Source organism: Macaca fascicularis, chromosome 10 (genome assembly GCF_037993035.2).
Source record: "Macaca fascicularis isolate 582-1 chromosome 10, T2T-MFA8v1.1".
NCBI classification, from domain to species: Eukaryota; Metazoa; Chordata; class Mammalia; order Primates; family Cercopithecidae; genus Macaca; species Macaca fascicularis.
In genome coordinates, this window is record NC_088384.1 from 23,770,028 (window position 1) to 23,788,299 (window position 18,272).

The 18,272-nt window shown below is 40.3% G+C and overlaps 1 protein-coding gene across 1 annotated transcript in view; it reads left to right on the top strand.

Annotated features, from left to right (window-relative positions):
- Positions 1-4,956: 4,956 nt before the first annotated feature.
- The window catches only part of PITPNB (phosphatidylinositol transfer protein beta), a 67,629-nt gene continuing 54,313 nt past the window's right edge, over positions 4,957-18,272 (top strand). The window contains exons 1-3 of the mRNA XM_005567707.5: positions 4,957-5,041; positions 9,865-9,895; positions 13,047-13,192. Of these exons, the coding sequence (XP_005567764.1) occupies positions 5,022-5,041; positions 9,865-9,895; positions 13,047-13,192 (197 nt within the window). The 5' untranslated portion in view covers positions 4,957-5,021. The remainder of the gene's footprint in view (positions 5,042-9,864; positions 9,896-13,046; positions 13,193-18,272) is intronic.

The window sequence follows — 18,272 nt, forward strand, 5'->3', positions numbered from 1 at the left end:
ATAACATAACCACATTTATTTAAGAAGGTTTAAGAGGGTATTCCAGTATCAAATGACAAATTTCAACAATGCAAAAACCTCAATTACTTTTGCACCATCCTAATATACCCTACAAACCAAAAAGAAAAAAACAAGACCAACAGGAAAAAGAAGGAAGAATGAGACCAAGACCAGAAAACAAAACATCCTCATCCTGCAAGGAATGCAAAGTAAACACAAGATAGAGTTTTAAAACCAATAAACTGACAAAAAATGAAAATTCTGATACTATTACATGTAGGTGATGACACAGAAGAACAAGAATCTGTATTATACACCACAGAGAAAAGGTAATTATGGCCAATACGTATACATGCATGAATGCACATATACATTCTTATGCATGTATTAGAATAACAAACAATGATTAAACATAGTGGTTACTCTACAGATTGATATCTTCAATTACTGTTCCTGCTTTCTGGAAGCTTTTAAATGGTTCCCATTCACTGAACACTTATGCATCCAGTAAAGTACATAACATAGGTGCTTTATATACTTCATATTTGTTAGTTATTAAATCTGTTGCAAATATTAATAGTCCTCTTTTTTCAGATGTGTAAGACTGAGTTTCAGTATAAACTGAATCTCTGAGAGATTAAGTCATTTTCTCAGATTCAGAACAGTAAGTGGCAGAGCCAGGATCGAGGCTAGGGTCTTTTTACTCCAAAGCCTAACCCTCTCTATCCCAGAGTGATACAGTATTATGACCTACGTACGCCCTGATACTTAACAAAATTAAAGCATCCTTGGGAATATTTCTAGTTTTCATAGAAAGATCCTCAATCAAGATCATTCTGGAATAGGCAGAAGATAAAAAGAAATGGGATGGCAAAATGCAGAGCAAGCAAGGCAAATGAAAGCTACAAACCTCGCCCCTAGATAAATGTACAAATGAGCCAGGAGCGGTGGCTCATGCCTGTAATCCTACCACTTTGGGAGGCCAAGCTGGGTGGATCACCTGAGGTCGGGCGTTCAAGACCAGCCTGACCAACGTGGTGAAACCTCGCCTCTACTAAATACAAAAAAATTCAGCCGGGCGTGATAGCAGGTGCCTGTAATCGCAGTTACTTGGGAGGCTTAGGTAGAAGAATAGCTTGAACTCAGGAGGCGGAGGCTGCAGTAAGCCGAGACTGCGCTATTGCACTCCAGCCTGGTCAACTGCAAGAGCAAAACTCCGTCTTGAGCCTGTAATTCCAGCACTTTGGGAAGCCAAGACGGGTGGATCACGAGGTCAGGAGATCGAGACCATCCTGGCTAACACGGTGAAACCCCATCTTTACTAAAAATACAAAAAATTAGCCGAGCGTGGTGGCAGGCGCCAGTAGCCCCAGCTACTCCAGAGGCTGAGGCGGGAGAATGGCGAGAACCCAGGAGGCGGAGCTTGCAGTGGGCCCAGATCGTGCCACTGCACTCCAGGCTGGGCAACAGAGCGCAACTCTGTCTCAAAAAAAAAAAAGTAAAAAAAAAAAAAAATATATATATATATATACACACACACACACACACAAACACACACACACAGATGTGCAATTATGTATATAATTTCAGTGGTTCACAAATTCCCTGGGAACCCCACCGACAGGCTTTTCTTCGGATTCCAGGTTAAGAACGGCTACTTTAGGAACTAAATTCATTTATAATATTTAAGTGACCATTCAAATTTCTTTGGCCAGAGTTATGCTATCAGTTAGTGCATAAGCGTTTCACTCACACTGCTCGTGTTCAGAAATCTTTTACCTTGGTAAAATTTACCATCATTCTTACTGTAATGAGCTCTTTGACCTAGAAGTACATACAAGGGAAGTAATGAGATTGGTAGACATATGACACTGGTAGAATTAGTTTAACTGAACATCTGTGTAAAGGCTACCTTTGAGAGTTCAAAGATAAATCAAGGAACACCACACTAAAACAAACAAAAAAAAGGGTTGGCTTTTTGTATCTACAGACAATTACTGGTAAAACTTACATTCCACTTTATACACACATTTGCAAAAATGCACCACAGGCTTCAACATCTTCAGCTGTTATACAAGAAAATGTCACACAACAGGGACATAAATCCACTAGTCTATTTTTTTCACGTGTATTTGTCTTTTTCTTTATATGTCCTTCTTTCTCATTTTGGGCACTGGTTCGTGGCTTTCCTATTCTCTAGTTCCACTTATAATTCTTTCATTCTGCCATTTTTATCCTTGAAAAAGATGTAGGATTATTTTGTTATACAGATTTCATGTTTTCCAGCAACCTAGCTAATCTTTCCCTCAATAAATACATCTAAACCGGTTACTTTCTTAATCTATCCTTCTCAATTGAGTCTTTTAATATGAACCTTTTGATTGTGACAACAATACATTGCCCCACCAAACAGTTGTAAAATCTAGTTTTAACAGAACCTCCCCAATCCTTGGTATCTGTTCTTCATCCTCCACCATTCCCCAGATGATGTCTGATCACGTCTTCAGCAAGAATTATGTTAGGTTACTTTAGCCAGAACCGGATGTATCCTCTTAATAATTTTCCATCCACTGATCGCCCTAGGTCCAATCATCTTGTTCCTTGGCTATAAACCCTCACTTGCCCATGCTGTGTTCAGAGTTGAGCCCAATCTCTTTCCCCCACTACAAAATCCCATTACAGTGGTCCGTATACTTATTTCGAAGGTCCTGAATAAAGTCTGCCTTACTATACTTGAACGAGTATCATCAAATAATTTTTTTAAACAATAGGAAAGGGAGGCACCGTCTATATTGTATACTGGTTTGGAGGCATGCTCCATCCAGCATACTGTCTCGTTTATTTCACAAACATCTGAGTACATCTATGAGAAGAATTGTGTTATGCAGACAAAAGAACTAGTGAACACTTGTGGGAGACTTCAAAAATTAGAGAAATGATGTAAAATTTCCTTTTTCTTAATGATTGATAAAGCAAGTCAGCCATAAATTTATCTGCAACGTTTAAAAAGTTCTATTTTCAACAAGCATAACGTGGGGAGAAAGATTACAACATAAAATGACTCCTTACCACATAAATTTGGCAATTAATGTTAATATTACCTCCTTAGACTTTAAAGAACACTCCCTAAGCATACAGATTTATAGTATTCAATCCCTTAATTTTTCTAAATATCTTCTAGAATTTGACTTTAGTCTCCTTTCCATAATTGAGAACAATTATTTCTCATAAAGATGGTCTGCACGCCCCAACTTAACTTTCATCTAGGAAATTAGTGTAATGAATGGACCAGACTTTGACGTTTTTAAAATCTGGATTTGAAACCCGGCTCTGCAAACAAGCTAGTACAAGTCACTTGACTCCCTGAATCTCATTTTATTCCCCCTCGTAAAGCATGCTAAAATACATCTCATAATGTTCTAAGGGTGAAATAAAATAAAACATCTCTATTACTTAGCACAGTACTTGGCATAAAATCCAATGTCCAATCAACAAAGCGGATTCTAAGCTTCTCAACTCTTGCAAGAAAGAGCATGCGTTTCCTTAAATCTCTGCCCTCACAATAACTAGCACTATTCACACACAAGAGAAACTCGGTAACTCCCTGGAACTGCCTTAGGAGAAAGTTTCTGGAAGTTTTGACATTCCAGAAACCTTCTCCTAAGGCAGTCCCTGGGAGTCACTGAGTCACTTCATTTCCATTATTTTTTTTGAGGTAGCCCTAACTCCACAGACGTATATTCCAGTATCAGATACACCAGATGTTTACACAAAAATGTTTTCGTGATATTTTAATCGTCTTAATAGCCTTTCAATAGGTTCTCATGGTTCTGAGAACACAAATTCTTTACTATGGCCTAGTGATCTAGTTGGTCCCAGCTCATTTGCCACCCTCACTTACGATGTTCTGGCCACATCTGCCCTCTAGCCGATCCTTAAATACCCTAAGCTTATTGCATCCTCGGGTCCTATTTCCCTCCAACTGGAATGCCCCTCTCACATCCTAACAGGCTAGGTTCAAACACCGCCTCCTAAGACAGCCCTTGTCTTGAGTTCCCTGCCTTTCCCAGTACTCCACTGTATTCATAGCATAGCACTTCCCCACCACCCCAAATTCTCCCTGGTTTTTTCCCAAGTGAGTTGTCTCCTCTAGACTGTGGGCTTCTTGAGAACAGGGACCGTGTCTGCTTTCACATGCCTCCCCACTGCCTCTATAGAACCGTGTCTGGCACAGAGCAAGCCAGCGACCTCCGGGCTGCGGCTTTGAGGCCCATGGCGCATTCGCTGTAACTGCGCGAACTAACTCCCAGAACAGCCCCCTTTCCTGGGTCTCGAGGCCAAGCGCCTCCTTTCCCCAAGAGCGCCTTCGTCGCGAGTGTTGGCCGCTCATCCTGCCGCGTCACACGTAAGGTTTAGGATTCTCCGCCGCGGTGGACCTCCACGAGACCGCGAAGCAGGTGAACGTCCTCCCGCGGAACGTGAGCTGCCAAGGCTGGGGAGGGGAACAGAAGCTGGCGTCGGCTGCCTCCAGAACCTGTCAGGAGTCTTTTATGTGGACTATGGAGGTGAGGTGTCGGTCAGGGAGGTGGGCCCTGACTCAGAGCAGTAAGAGAGAGCAGAAAACTGGTCACCAAAAAACGGCTTCCAAAGAACCAACTGGAAAACTCACCGGAAAGCGTAGGCTGCCCAAACGCCCCGAGGGACTGAAGCTGAAGGGAGGAGCCCTCGTCAGCGGACAGGAGTGCGCGCGTCGAGTTTGCGCAGCCGCAGTAAAAGCCGCAAGCTCTTCGGCGGGCTGCGCAACCGCAGTGGAGGCCTCGTGTGCCCGGGGTGGGGCACGAAACTGGGCGGAGCTAGGCCCCCTCGCGCGCTGACGCGACTGGTCGCGGCGGAAGGGTGTAGGCACGCAGGCGCTATGGTGGCTCGGGGGCAGGGAGGCGGGGCCGCGCAGGCGCTGTGAGAGGCGGTAGCGGCGGCGGCGGCGGTGGTATCGGCGGCAGCTGTGAGGGGGTTCCGGGAAGATGGTGCTGATCAAGGAATTGTAAGTGGGTCCGTGGGCGCGAGCGAGGCCGCGGGACGGCAGTGATGGGAGATTTGTTGATGGAGAAGTGGCAGGATATTCCTAAATCGGAGTCAGCCCTGTGTCAGCCCCTCCCTGCGGGCGCCCCTTCCCTCCCACAGGCGCCCCCAGCCCCCTCGAAGCCCCTCAGCGAGTGCGCCCCTCGGCCCTCCAGGCACTGCCGTGGTAACACGGCCTCTCTCTTCCCCAGGGCGAAGGCGGCTGGGTCCCGGCCCGAGCGCATGGCTCGGGAAGGCGCGGCCGGGAGTTTCCGCTGGGACCCGCCTTCTCCCCAACCCCCCACCCCTAGTCTGGGTCTGGGCCCACCCCCAGGCCCGCCGGTGGGAAGGAGCCGCAGTCCGAGGGTGGGAGAGACACGTTGATTCTGACTGTGATTTGTCGTCCGGGGTGGAGTCCGCTGGTAACCAGCGGGAGATGGGCTTGCCGGTTGAAGGCAGCCCTCGTGTCAAGACTCGCGGTGGGACGTTGGCGCCCTGAAGTTCGTGCTGGAGCCGGGAATCCGGAAAGCCTCCACTCTGCTGGGCAGCTCCGTTGACTTGACGGGAGACCTTTTCTCTTTTTGGTTTCCGCATGTTTTAAGATGAGGTGACATCGTGGGCCCCACCTACTTTCTTAGAAGTTAACACGTGGTCTGTCAAATGGAGGGATTTCGAGGTGCATCCGACCGGCCAAGTGCTTTTGTTGAAAAGTCACGGCTTTTCCCACTGGCAAGGACTGTAAACATTACGGAAATCTGCCTGCCTTTGAATGTTCAACTGTCACAGCCGGTTCGTGTCGTCAGCATCCTTTGGGCAGCTAGGGAGGTCGAGTATGGCCCATTCGTTGGTTTTCAAATTCTTCACTTTAAATTCTTAGAAATAGTTTTGGCTTAATTTAGCTTTCTTCAGACACCTTAGTGTTCTTAAACCTCCTTTAAAAAGTCATTGATGTCACTTCTCTGAGGCTTGATACCTCCCAAAGACTCCCTGTCTCACCCAGAATAAAAGTCAAAGCCTCTACAACAGCCACAAGGCTTTACACTTTTTTTTCCTGCCCTGATCTCATTTACTACCTTTCCCTTGCCCATTCCATCTTCGCAAGCTTCCTTGCTGTTCATCTGCTACTCCAGAGTAAGTTCAGTCCAAGGCCTTTCCACCTGCTTTTGTTCCTTTTGCTTGAAGTGTTCTTCCCTACGCTCTCTAACTCACCTCCTTCCAGGTCTTTGCTCAGACGTCACCTTCTCAGGAAATCCTTTTCTGAAGACCTAATTGCAGTTCCCACTATTTGGGGTAGTATTTATCTTCCCTGCTTTATCGGTCTCCATAGTACTTATCACCATCCCACGTGCAATACAATTTATTGTTAATTTTTTTCTCCTACTAGTTGTATTCTCTTTTTACATGTAAGGGCCATGAGTTTGTTTTGCTCACTCTCATATCCCCAGTTTTTAGAAGAGTGCCTCGCATGTAATAGGTGCTCAGTAAATATTTGTTAATAAATTGATGAAAAATGATAACTTTGGCCAGTGACAGGAATTTTGAGAAGAGACATTTTGCCTTTTGTTGGTAGAGTGAAAATTTGCGGTTAAAGCTTATTTATAGTACTGAATATTGGGCTTATATAAAACTTTTCTTTGAAGTCATTTATACGGTGTATCAAACAAGTGTTCATTACTCTGACTTCTATATGATGTAGGTAGATGGGTGGCAGACACTAAAACAAATGGAGAAAATAAGAAAGAAGGAAATTGACTTGGCCCAAGTTACACTGCAAGTGAGTTGCAGAACTGATTTTAAATAGATCTAGTCATTTTTCTTTCATTGGAGTATTTCCTACCTCCAAAAATGTTACAGAAACACAGTGTTCAGTAGGTCCCTCTGACAGTATGTGAGTAGTACGAAGCTAACTCTTGGAAAGCAGTTCCTATTGGGAATTTGCTCACTGTACTTTTTGCAAACATTTGCTTTCATTATGAAGATTTAAATGTACCCAGATAATGAATGTTGACACGTGCCCAAAGTCTAATTATTTTTCCCAGAGTTATAAATTAGATTTCTTGATGTTAACTCTTTATGTGTATCTCCCCTAGATTTTTTTTCCTCCTAGACTTTTTGAAGGTAGGAGCTGTTTCTTAAGTAATGTCAGTATCTAGCACAGCCTCTAGTCCTAACATGCTGTATTCAGTGTTGTTCAATAAAAAATTGATACTTATTACTCTCAAGTCAACTTTCTAAAATTCTTGTTGATTAGGAGCAATGAATAGCTTGTTCCTATGTGAAGATATTGGCAACTAAAATATTTTCACAAATGTTTGTTGTCTTACAAAATTCTTTTTTTTTAATTAAATTAAATTAAATTTTATTTTTTTGAGGCGGAGTCTCACTCTGTTGCCCAGGCTGGAGTGCAATGGCATCATCTCTGCTCACTGCAACCTCCGCCTCCCAGGTTCAAGCGATTTTCCTGCCTCAGCCTCCCAAGTAGCTGGGACTACAGGCGCACACCACCATGCCTGGCTAAGTTTTTTGTATTTTTAGTAGAGACAGGGTTTCACCCTGTTGGCCAGGCTGGTCTGGAACTCCTGACCTCAGGTGATCCGCCCACAAAGTGCTGGGATTACAGGCGTGAGCCACCACGCCTGGCCCTCTGTTTATTTTTTTATAAGAATGAAAATGTTAGAAATGACTTTCGGAGTGGGCTGTTTCCCTTCAAGTTATTATTTAAGCAATAGACGAAGTTACCATTAATGTAAACTCCTGGTTTTAAAGAATTAGTTACTGATTCCATTTGGAAATTATGAGGATTTTCAGACATTTGAACATTTTCGATTGGCACTGAAAGTTGAATACTGCTTTTGGAATAACAACAGAAAATCAAAACCTGTATGTTCCTTTTCCCTTTTACTTGTTAAGCAAATCTTGAAGAAGTTACTTGATTCATTGTTCTGAATGTCTTAATCAGTCACTTTCATTTTTTGAAAGAAATTTCCTTGAAAGTGTTCTTAAATAAAAATAGGGATCTTCCTGTTAGTGAGTATAAAATTACTCAGCAGTGATTCTTTGGTTTTGTGAAACTTCAGGGAAGACTAACTTTTCCTTCTCTATCCCTTCCTTCCATTCCCTCTGCAATCCATCATCTTGGTTCAGGCCTTTGTGACAGTTCTTGCCTAGCCTCTCAAAAGATAACTTTCCCCACTTCTCCTGCTTGTCAGTGTTTTTAACCACCTGCAGATGACTTCTTCAGGTCAACTGTAGTTGTCACCTCTTGGAACAACCTGGGATTCCTTATTGCCAAATGGATTTAATGGATTTCTTACCGTAGTATTCCAGGTCCTGATAATCTGCTCCCAGCCTATAGCTTTCTAGTCTCCCCTCCCCCATTTTATGTTCTGGGACAGTGAGCAAGTTAGTGTGTACTGAGGAGAGAACTAAAATGATTCGGAATTTTTAGGTATGGAAGGATTTACAAGAAGTTTGTTCTTGATGGAGAGTAGAAATTAGTGACCATTGTGGGTTTGAGAATGTTAATTGTTTTTGAATCACCATTATCAGAAAGACAGAGCGGTGAGTAACTCAGTAGTCAAAGGGGAGGGAGTAACAGACGTGTTGTACATGTTGGAGATTGAGATAATGTGAACATTCAGGCATAGATGTTTGAGGAGAGTAGGGAGAAAGGAGTAGGTGGAAAGTGTAGCTGGAATGCAAACTAGATATAATCTGGGTTGTATTACCCTCTTCATACTTACAAATAAGAAAGACTATTAAAAAAGAATGCCTAGGCCAAAAAGATTGTCACTAATACAAAAAGTAAGCTAAATGGCTCTTACTGTAAGAAAAAAATGAAAAGAAATTATAGCTGAAAAGAAATTGGAATGAGGAAAACTATTGAAAATTTTCCATAAAATGACAGGTAAGATTAGGAAAATATGAGAAGGATCGTATACCCCCATCCCCCAAAAAAGGAAGTTGCTGTCTTGGAATCAACTGTAATTATATACAGGGATGGTCTTGATTTTCAGAATTTATGGTGGAAATAAATTAAGGACTCTCCTTATAAAATCTAGAGATAAAATGCAATATTTTGATAAAATAATATACCATGATATTGTTTTTGGACTTTGTCTTTTAAGACTGCTTGCAATGGAGCTATAATGACATCTTTTTGATATATACAGTAAGAAACTCTTGGATAGGATCAAACATATGTCAATCTCATATTGTATATATGCTGGAAGGGATTATTATAAGCGTCAAGTAGTTTCCATAGTAAAATTTTTTCTTATTAATTCTACACGACTCCTTATTTTTATCTCAGTAAACTTGAGGAATAATTGAATAGTGGGGGAACAGTTTCTGGAAGCGTTTATTCAATGAGATTCAAGACACGTATTCTGTAAGAAGCATCATAAAAACAAAAGGCACAGTATATAGGTGGAGAATGAAACCATTCTAAAAATTTTGTCAGGGCAACCTGACCAGACAATCTACAAATAATACATTCTGTACCCTGCAGTTTTCGATGTTGAGTTTTCTGTTTTTTCTTTACTCACAAGAATCTCTGCAGCTGCTGTTTGGGGTCCTGGGAACACTAAATGCAAATGATCATTGAGACCCAGGAATGATAGTTTTACTTCCCCAATTAGGGTGTAGGCATTACAAAGACCCTCTTCCATAAATGACACCCTTGTATTTTTTGATTTAAGAGACCTGTCTCTGTTATCATTGGATTTAAGGTGAAACCTCTTCAGGGATCTGTGTTTAAAGCTATTTCATATGTAATATATATATTTTTTTCTTTTGTCTTTTTAGCCGTGTGGTTTTGCCATGTTCTGTTCAGGAGGTGAGTTTTTCTTGCTTCTGCATCATTTCATTGGTATATGTACTATACTTTGATATGTTACTCTAAACTCACATTTTCATAGTATTGATTTACCTTTTCCTTCCACCTGACGTGACAAAATTAATTATATGAATGATAATTGCAATGAATTGCAAAATGAATTAAATGAATGATAATTTCTTGCTACACTGTCTTGTTTTGGAAGAGTCTAAAGAATGTAGTTTAACTTCCTGTCTAGTGCAGGAATTCTTTCTACAACATCCTAGAGAAATGAGGCTCCAGCCTTAACTTAAGTACTTTAAGGTTAAGTAGCTTGCTACTTAGGGAAGCAGTCTGCTTTACTGTTGGACATTTTAAACATTTGTGTTTGAACCAAAATCTGCTTTTCCTATAATGCTTGACTCTTGTTTGCAGTTTATCCCATTTGAGCAATGGGAAATAAGCCTGTTCTGTCTTGCAGTGGTTAATCCTTCAGGTTTTCTGATGGCAGCTGTCCCCTCCAGGCAACCCCATTCCCCACAAGCACTTTTATTTCATCTTAGAAAGTCTCAAGGTTAAACATTCCCAGCACATTCACTTGGCTCAATACAGCATGAAATGTAGACTTCCTACCAGCTGGTCCTATTACTATATGTGTTGTAATTGTTGATCTGAACTGAAAACAGTATTCCAGACATGGTGTGACCAGCACATAACTGTAAGAGCTTCTTGTTTTCCTCAGCCTGGACGTGATACAGAAATATATCACCTATTCAGAACTTGCATGTCCTGCAGTTATAGCCATGTGTAGTGTAGCCAAGAATGAAGATAAGAACAGAAACAGCTTCTGAGAAATCAAGATATATATAGCAAAACCCATAAAACCCTCTAGGCTCTTCTTTAACTTGCACACAGTTGCCATTTGCTCAGTTATCTGGTTTTCCTAGAGCTGACAGTAGATTAGAAGCAGTGACTTGGAAGTGGGACAAAACAAACTGATAACCTAAGAAGTGACAGCTGACAGAAGACAGAAAGAAATGCAGGAAGTGAAAAAGAGTAGCTCTCTGGCACTGTTTAGTGTAGACTTGAACACAGTTGTGTATATCTCAGGAGGATTCACTACATTAAAACACTCCAGAGAAGCCAGGCACCCTATTCTCTGTTTGCACAATTGATTGATTGAAGTTGAATGTGCAAATTGACATTAGTTTCTGTTAGACTTTTTCTTTTGGTTTCAGCTGGTTGAATCAACTTGTCCAAAATCTCTTTGAGTCTTGGTATTGTCACTGAAAGTACTCTTCTCAGCTTTTTGTTGTACTCCCCCTTTTTTTTGGAGATGGTGTCTCACTCTGTCGCCCAGGCTGGAGTGCAGTGGCACGATCTCAGCTCTCTGCAACCTCTGCCACCCAGGTTCAAGCAATTCTCCCTGCCTCATCCTCCCTAGTAGCTGGGATTACAGGCACCCACCACCGCACCTGGCTAATTTTTGTATATTTAGTAGAGACTGGGTTTCACCATATTGGTCAGGCTGGTCTCGAACTCCTGACCTCAAGTGATCCACCTGCCTCAGCCTCCCAAAGCCCTGGGATTACAAGCATGAGCCACTGTACCAGGCCTACATGCACTTTTAAAACATGCCTTCTGTGTTTATTTCTTATTCTTTTTTTTTTTAATTTTTTATTCCTAAAAAAGGAGAATGAGAGAAAGCCTAAGTAGCATGCCATGAAATATCAGTCCCTTAACATTTTTTTGTATACAGTTCTTTTGAATTTTTGTTATTGTGTGTTCATTAACAAAATGAAATTTATATTTTGACTTAGACTCATTTTAGTCCTGTTTTAGAATATGATAGTGTTTAAAAGTACATGTTGAAGGTATTTAAGGATCGTGGCATTAGACCAACCCTAGTGTTGTATCATGGAAAGCCGATAGGAGAAATACAGTCCTCTCTGCAGGCCCTACAGACATTTATTTTGGGAGCATTTTAGAAATATGTTTGGTTTCAACTTCCCAAACACTTGCAAATTGAGTAAGAGTGTGTGGGGGTGTGTTTTTAAATTTAACTAATGGGCAAGATAGCAGCGTATCTCCATGCGATTTATGGGTACGAATATTTACTGAGCTTAAACTACCGGTTGTTTTGGTCCCTCACATAAAATGTTAGTTTTGAAATTACAAGTTCTTAGAGGTAGATTTCTGTAGCTTTTCTTTGAAAATATGCTTATAAAGAAAAAATACACTTCTTCAAGCTGTTTTCATTAGAAGGAAGAAATTTAGCCAAATTTGAAGAGATGGAAGGTAGTGCCACGCTTGGGTCACTGGAACAAATAAGAACACGAGAACTTTTCCCAATATTTGTTGGAACTAGTGCAGAAAATACAGCTGACTTACAGCTATATTGACGCAGGCTTCTGAGATTTCTGATTTATGTTAAATGAAATAGAAACTACTGTCAGCAATTTCCTGCCTTTTATGGTAATATGTGTATAGTTATATTACTTTAAAAACAGTTTCTGTTTACTTGAGGACTCAAAATGAACATTTCTGATCTTGGGCCCCCAGTACTGTTTCTGGTTAGCTGAGGAAGGACCAAATTGGGTGTATCATAAATAAGTCAAGGAAAAAACGACCCCAGAAGTCTACTAAGATTTGGACTATCTATTATGTTTCTTTGGATCTCCAGGCTTTTGTTATTGTAGTTTACATCCTTCCCCTTTATCATTAAGAACAATATGCTGGTTGCTCAGCTTTAGTTGGCAAAGTGCCAGTTGTATTTCTGCCATAACTTGGAATTTTGTGAAGTTAAATGAGAAATAATAGAGGTGAAAATGCTTTGTAAAGTACAAATATGTATTGTTCAGCAGTTGAAGCAAGTTTTGAGACATTTTCTTGATAAATAGATAGTGTAAAGGCACCAAAGTATTTGTAACTGGCAAATTTTTTGAATAATGAAAGTTCTATAAAATACAGGTTTTTAAAACTATAATCATTTGCGGTTTGTCTTCCTAAACGTATTAATTTCTAATTTGAGTTGTGTTCTCATATTGAACACAGTTGTGCTGAATGGTTTGGATATGCTTTTCTGTATCTTGTTTATTATTAAGATTTTAGCATACAAAATTTCTGCAATTACTACTGACTTACTGAATTTCTGTGTTCTTTGAAATTTCAGTATCAGGTTGGGCAGCTTTACTCTGTTGCAGAAGCTAGTAAGAATGAGACTGGTGGTGGAGAAGGAATTGAAGTCTTAAAGAATGAACCTTATGAGAAGGATGGAGAAAAGGGACAATATACACACAAAATTTATCACCTAAAGAGGTAAGCGGTGTTCACATTTGACCTGGCTTACTTATGATGCATGTAACTAGCTAACTTAACTAGTAGATGTGAAGTACATTTTTCATTTCAGTGTGATAATATGTCGCATTTTAATTTTTTGAAAGAACCTCCTCCTTTATTTGTTATTTGTAAATTAGAGAAGTATTATATCTGCTTATAACAAAAATTCAAATAAAAACTTAGTCCCTGCTCGTTGCCATCAAGTATTTGTAACACAGAGAGAAACACCAGAAGCAGCTTAGAGTTTATCCTTCTAGATCATTTTCTGTATATATTCAAAGGAATTTTTAAAACATAGATAGCAATGTATTAGTTGTATCAATTTTAGTTTTCTACAACAAATGGACCATATGAATGGTTTTGCAGTTTGCTTTATTTCTCATGAACATCTTCCATATTGTTATTTAATATCTGTGTGATTCTTTTTAAAGCTGAGTAAAATTTCTTCTGGACGTAGTTTACTTAACTATTCCCTACATTGTAAGTCCATTTAGGTATTTTAGATATTTTCTAGTTTTTGTCTGTTATAAATAATGTTTCTGGCCAGGTGTGGTGGCTCACATCTGTAATCTCAGCACTTTGAGAGGCTGAGGCAGGAGGATTGCTTAAGCCTAGGAGTTCAACACCAGCCTTGGCAACACAGGGAGACCCCATCTCTACAACAACAACAACAAAAACAAATTGACCTGGCACAGTGGCTCATAGCTGTAACCCCAGCACTTGGGAGGCTGAGGTGGGTAGATCATGAGGTCAAGAGATCGAGACCACCCTGGCCAACATGGTGAAACCCTGTCTCTACTAAAAATACAGAAATTAGCTGTGGTGGTGCACGCCTGTAGTCCCAGCTACTTGGGAGGCTGAGGCAGGAGAACCGCTTGAACCGGGGTGGTGGAGGTTGCAGTGAGCCGAGATCATGCCACTGCACTCCAGCCTGGTGATAGAGTGAGACTCCGTCTCAAAAAAAAAAAAAAGAAAGAAAAGAAATTAGCGGGACATGGTAGTATATGCCTATGGTCCCAGCTACTTGGGATGCTGAGGTGGGAGGATCACTTGGACCCAGGATTTAGAGGTTGCAGTGAGCTATGATCACTGCACTTCAGCCTGGGCAAAAGAACAAGACTCTATCTCAAAAAATAAACTTTTGTGAACATGGTTGTACATGTGTCTGTATGCCTTAGGTTACTGTTCCTAAGATAAATTATAGGAGAAATTAATAAAAGGACTGCTGGGAGAACCTGCACCTTTTAAATTTTGATATTACTGCCAAAATTGCCCTTACAGAGTTTAATAGTATTTTTCCATATTTTTCTTTTTAATTTTTGCTAATTTCATAGACAAAAAATAGTCTCTTGTTAAAATTCGTATTTCTTTATTAGTGAGGTTGAATGTCTTTTTATGTTAATTGACCGTTTGAGTTTCTTGTATGACTTTTGACTCTTCATATCCTTTCTTCATTGTTTTTTTTTCTCTTTGGTTTAGTTTTTTTTGCACATTCCCCTAAGTTTGACAGTCTAATCTGTATCTTTGGCATAAATATTTTAAAACAAAAAGTGCTGGCCAAGTGCAGTGGCTCACACCTATAATTCCAGAACTTTGGGAGGCTGAGGTGGGAGGATTGCTTGAGCTCAGGAGTTTGAGACCAGTCTGGGCAATATAGTGAGACCTCATCTCTACAAAAAGAAAAAACAAGCAAAAAAAAAAAAAAAAAAAGGTGCTACCAGTATTTAGCTAAGGGCAGAAGACCAGTAATGGCTGCTAAGAGTCCATTTTGTCATTAGTCTCCCTAGTTAATTACAGGTGGGGGATCTTTTCTCTTGCCTCTATTCTCTTCCTATGGAAATGAATCATACTCATGTTTTGTGGAACTCCTTAAAGCTGTAGCTGTCATGATCGGAAGTTTTTTATATTTCCTCAGCTTAACTCGGCTGCTTGGTTTATAGTGACCCATAACCTACTCATCCTTGGTTTATAGTGACACATAATCTTACCACTTTATAGAACCTTACATTTTAGCATTATTTTCTCTTAGAATACAGCATTTCTTTGCTTCTGTTGCAGGTTTCACTTGAGAAATAAGGCAGTAACTCTGATCAATCAATTATCTGTAGAGAAGGTCTTTTCATGGTTTCTATTAATTTGTTAGTACCCTAAGTATACCTGAAAAATATGTCTACGGAGAGAAGATTTTGGCATTCCAGATGGTATAGTCTATATAGTATTTAAAGTTTTGAATTTGCTTATATATACTCAGCTTTCTTTTTCTAGCATTTTTGCATTTACCTGGTAATTGAATTATACCACCACATACAAACGTTCTCTTAAAGACACTGGACTCTTCCTGGGGGTTCTAAAATAAGCCAAAAAGTTTGATGTATAAAATTTTTTGTTGGCCTCTAATGTCCTGTTTAGATCACTTTCCTGTAAGTAAATAAATTTGAAATAGATTCAAAATGTCCTCTGGTTGAAATCTAAGAGTTGAAATGTTGAGGAAGTGTTTGATACATTCTTGCATGAAAAAGAACAGTTTGAAATAATATGTAATACATGTTACATGGTTTTGGAAAAAAAATCAGAAAAAAAAAAGCCTAAAAGAGGTGCATTAAAAAATTACCCATATCCCACTACCAGGTGATAAATATTCTCTTCTGCATTTTCATTTTTATGAAAAAGAAGAGGAATGTTAAATATGATTTTTGAAACAGTTGATTTAGGTAACACTGCATCCAAGAATAAGGAGTCTCATAAGTTGAAGAGGGCTAGATAGATATGGTTAGTGCAAGAGATATTCTTATTCTGGAGAGATTATTTGGGGATGAGGTTCAGAATTCCTCTCAGGCTGTTAGTGGGTTAAATAAAAGATTTTGGCTCTCTGGCAGCCAACCTTCCAGCACATTTGGGCTTGTAGAACAACTTCTCCATTCCTAGGAGGAGCGGGGTTCCCTGTGGTTTTACCCTTTCATGCACTCATTTACTACTAATTGCACTCCTGAGAAATAGACAATATTCATATTGTACCTAAGACACTAAGGCACATATTTACCCAAGGTCACAGGTAATAAGTGACGGAACAGTGACAGAGACCTGGTGCTCTGATTTCAAATCCCACACCCTTTTGTCCCAGGTGCCTAATGAGTACAAGGCACTCCCTTGAGAAGGGAGAGAGGGGATCTGATGGGATGGCGAGGTTTATTTGATTCCCATGGAAGGTTGGCCTTATCACACAAAGATGGCAGCTGTGGGCAGAAGCACAGAGAGGAATGAGTCAGGAAAGGGAAAAAGGCAAGAGGGTGGCAGTAATGGGTCTCAGGCAGCATGGCAAATAATGACTATTCTGACAGTAGTGAGAAACAAAAACCTATCCAATAGATAAACTGGGCAAAACAAGGCCCATTTGCTGTCCTCTGGAGGAAGGAATGGCTATGGGGCAGTCAGATGTCCACACTGACAAATTTGTCTGTCAACATTGAAAGCACATTAGCCACAGGATAAATATGTTATGGAAGGGCAAAGAATCATTTAGTAGTACGTGCTGAGGCCTTCACTGTGCTGCAGGAAAGACCTCCATCCCAGGACAAGCCTGAAGGTGCAGCCCCATCAGACTTACAGTTTTCTTTAGGGCATCAGCTCAGCATGCTGAAGACATACCCACAGTCCCTACTAGTTTTAGAGCTCTCCCTGAGGAAGTTAAATTTGTGTCCAGTAATATGTTTGCTTTTTCAGCATTTACTCCGTAAATTATCCTAAGCTGGGTGCACTGTCACTGTATAACATCAATAAAACTACAAACTTGACTAAGGCCACCAAGGCCTTATTTTACTTTTGAGATAGTTGAAATTCTGACATCTGCTTTAGCCAGTATAACTCAAGTCTCTGGATCCCCTGACCTGTGTGCTTTCCCATTTCAGCAAAACGCTTCTTGGTGGCATATACACTTAATCTCAACCAGAAGGTTGAGAAACAGTCTTTGTGATTATTGACAAAATTCAAAAGTTGTTGACTCATTGCACAGGACATTTGAAATGTCTGGTTTCCTTGAATCTCAGGCAATAAATCATCTCATGGGAGAATGAGATTTTGTCCCTATTTTATTTGATAACTTAGAGTGAGTGGTTGCCCATGGTAATTCTGAACAGAAGATCTAGTACTTATGTATTTTTACTGTGTGCTGATCACTGGGTTATTGGAAGTGTTTCAGTTGGGAGTTTATTCATTCCTCACAGCAACTTTTTATGGTGAGGAAACTGAGGTCCAGAAAGGTTTAACTTACCCCATGTCTCACTGCTATTTGGTAGCAGAGATAGGACTTGAACACAGCCCGACTCCAGAACCTGCCCTCTTAACCACTTTGCTTAGCTAACCACTTTGCTCTACATCTAAGTCCTGTGGAAGAGTTATTTTCCATTTCCTGAAGTTAAATGGGAGTTTACAGAAAAATTCTTCCAAAACCACAGGTTTCACCATCTCTTACTTTCTCTGAAGTCTTTAACGTCTAAAGTCTTCTTCCAAAATAAAGCTAAACTTAACAAGGTATTTGAGATTCCAATTGTATAAGTCCATCCAGAACAAAAACCTTCGGCTCTAAGCAAGCCAGTCTCTTTGTTATCTTCCTAACATAAACTGTTCATCCCACCCTGATTTTTTTCAGCTCCTTATGCTGAGGCCTCTCATAACCTGCTTGGTTTTCTGAGTACACCTCAGAACTATCCTATGCAGAGGCTTTCCATGGCTGATTTTATTCACTTTGATCCCTCTTCCCTAAACCCATCATATTTGTCATTTCTACTCATTTTGATACCTAGTCATATATTTCTATATGTGCATGTTTGTCTTGTTGTATCCCATTTTCCACTAAAGTTTGTTTCTTTAATACTCGCTTAGTAGTAGATGGTAGTGAAAGAGGAAGGAATTTACCAGGCAGAGAATTTTAGAGCATGACAAAGAAATGTGTTGAAACTTTCAGATGGTATTTCAGAGAAAAGCCTGTAGCTTTCCTGAGACCTCCCTGTACGAACACACTGACCAGTCCTTTTTGTTAGTTTATTTGCTCACCCTTCTTGGG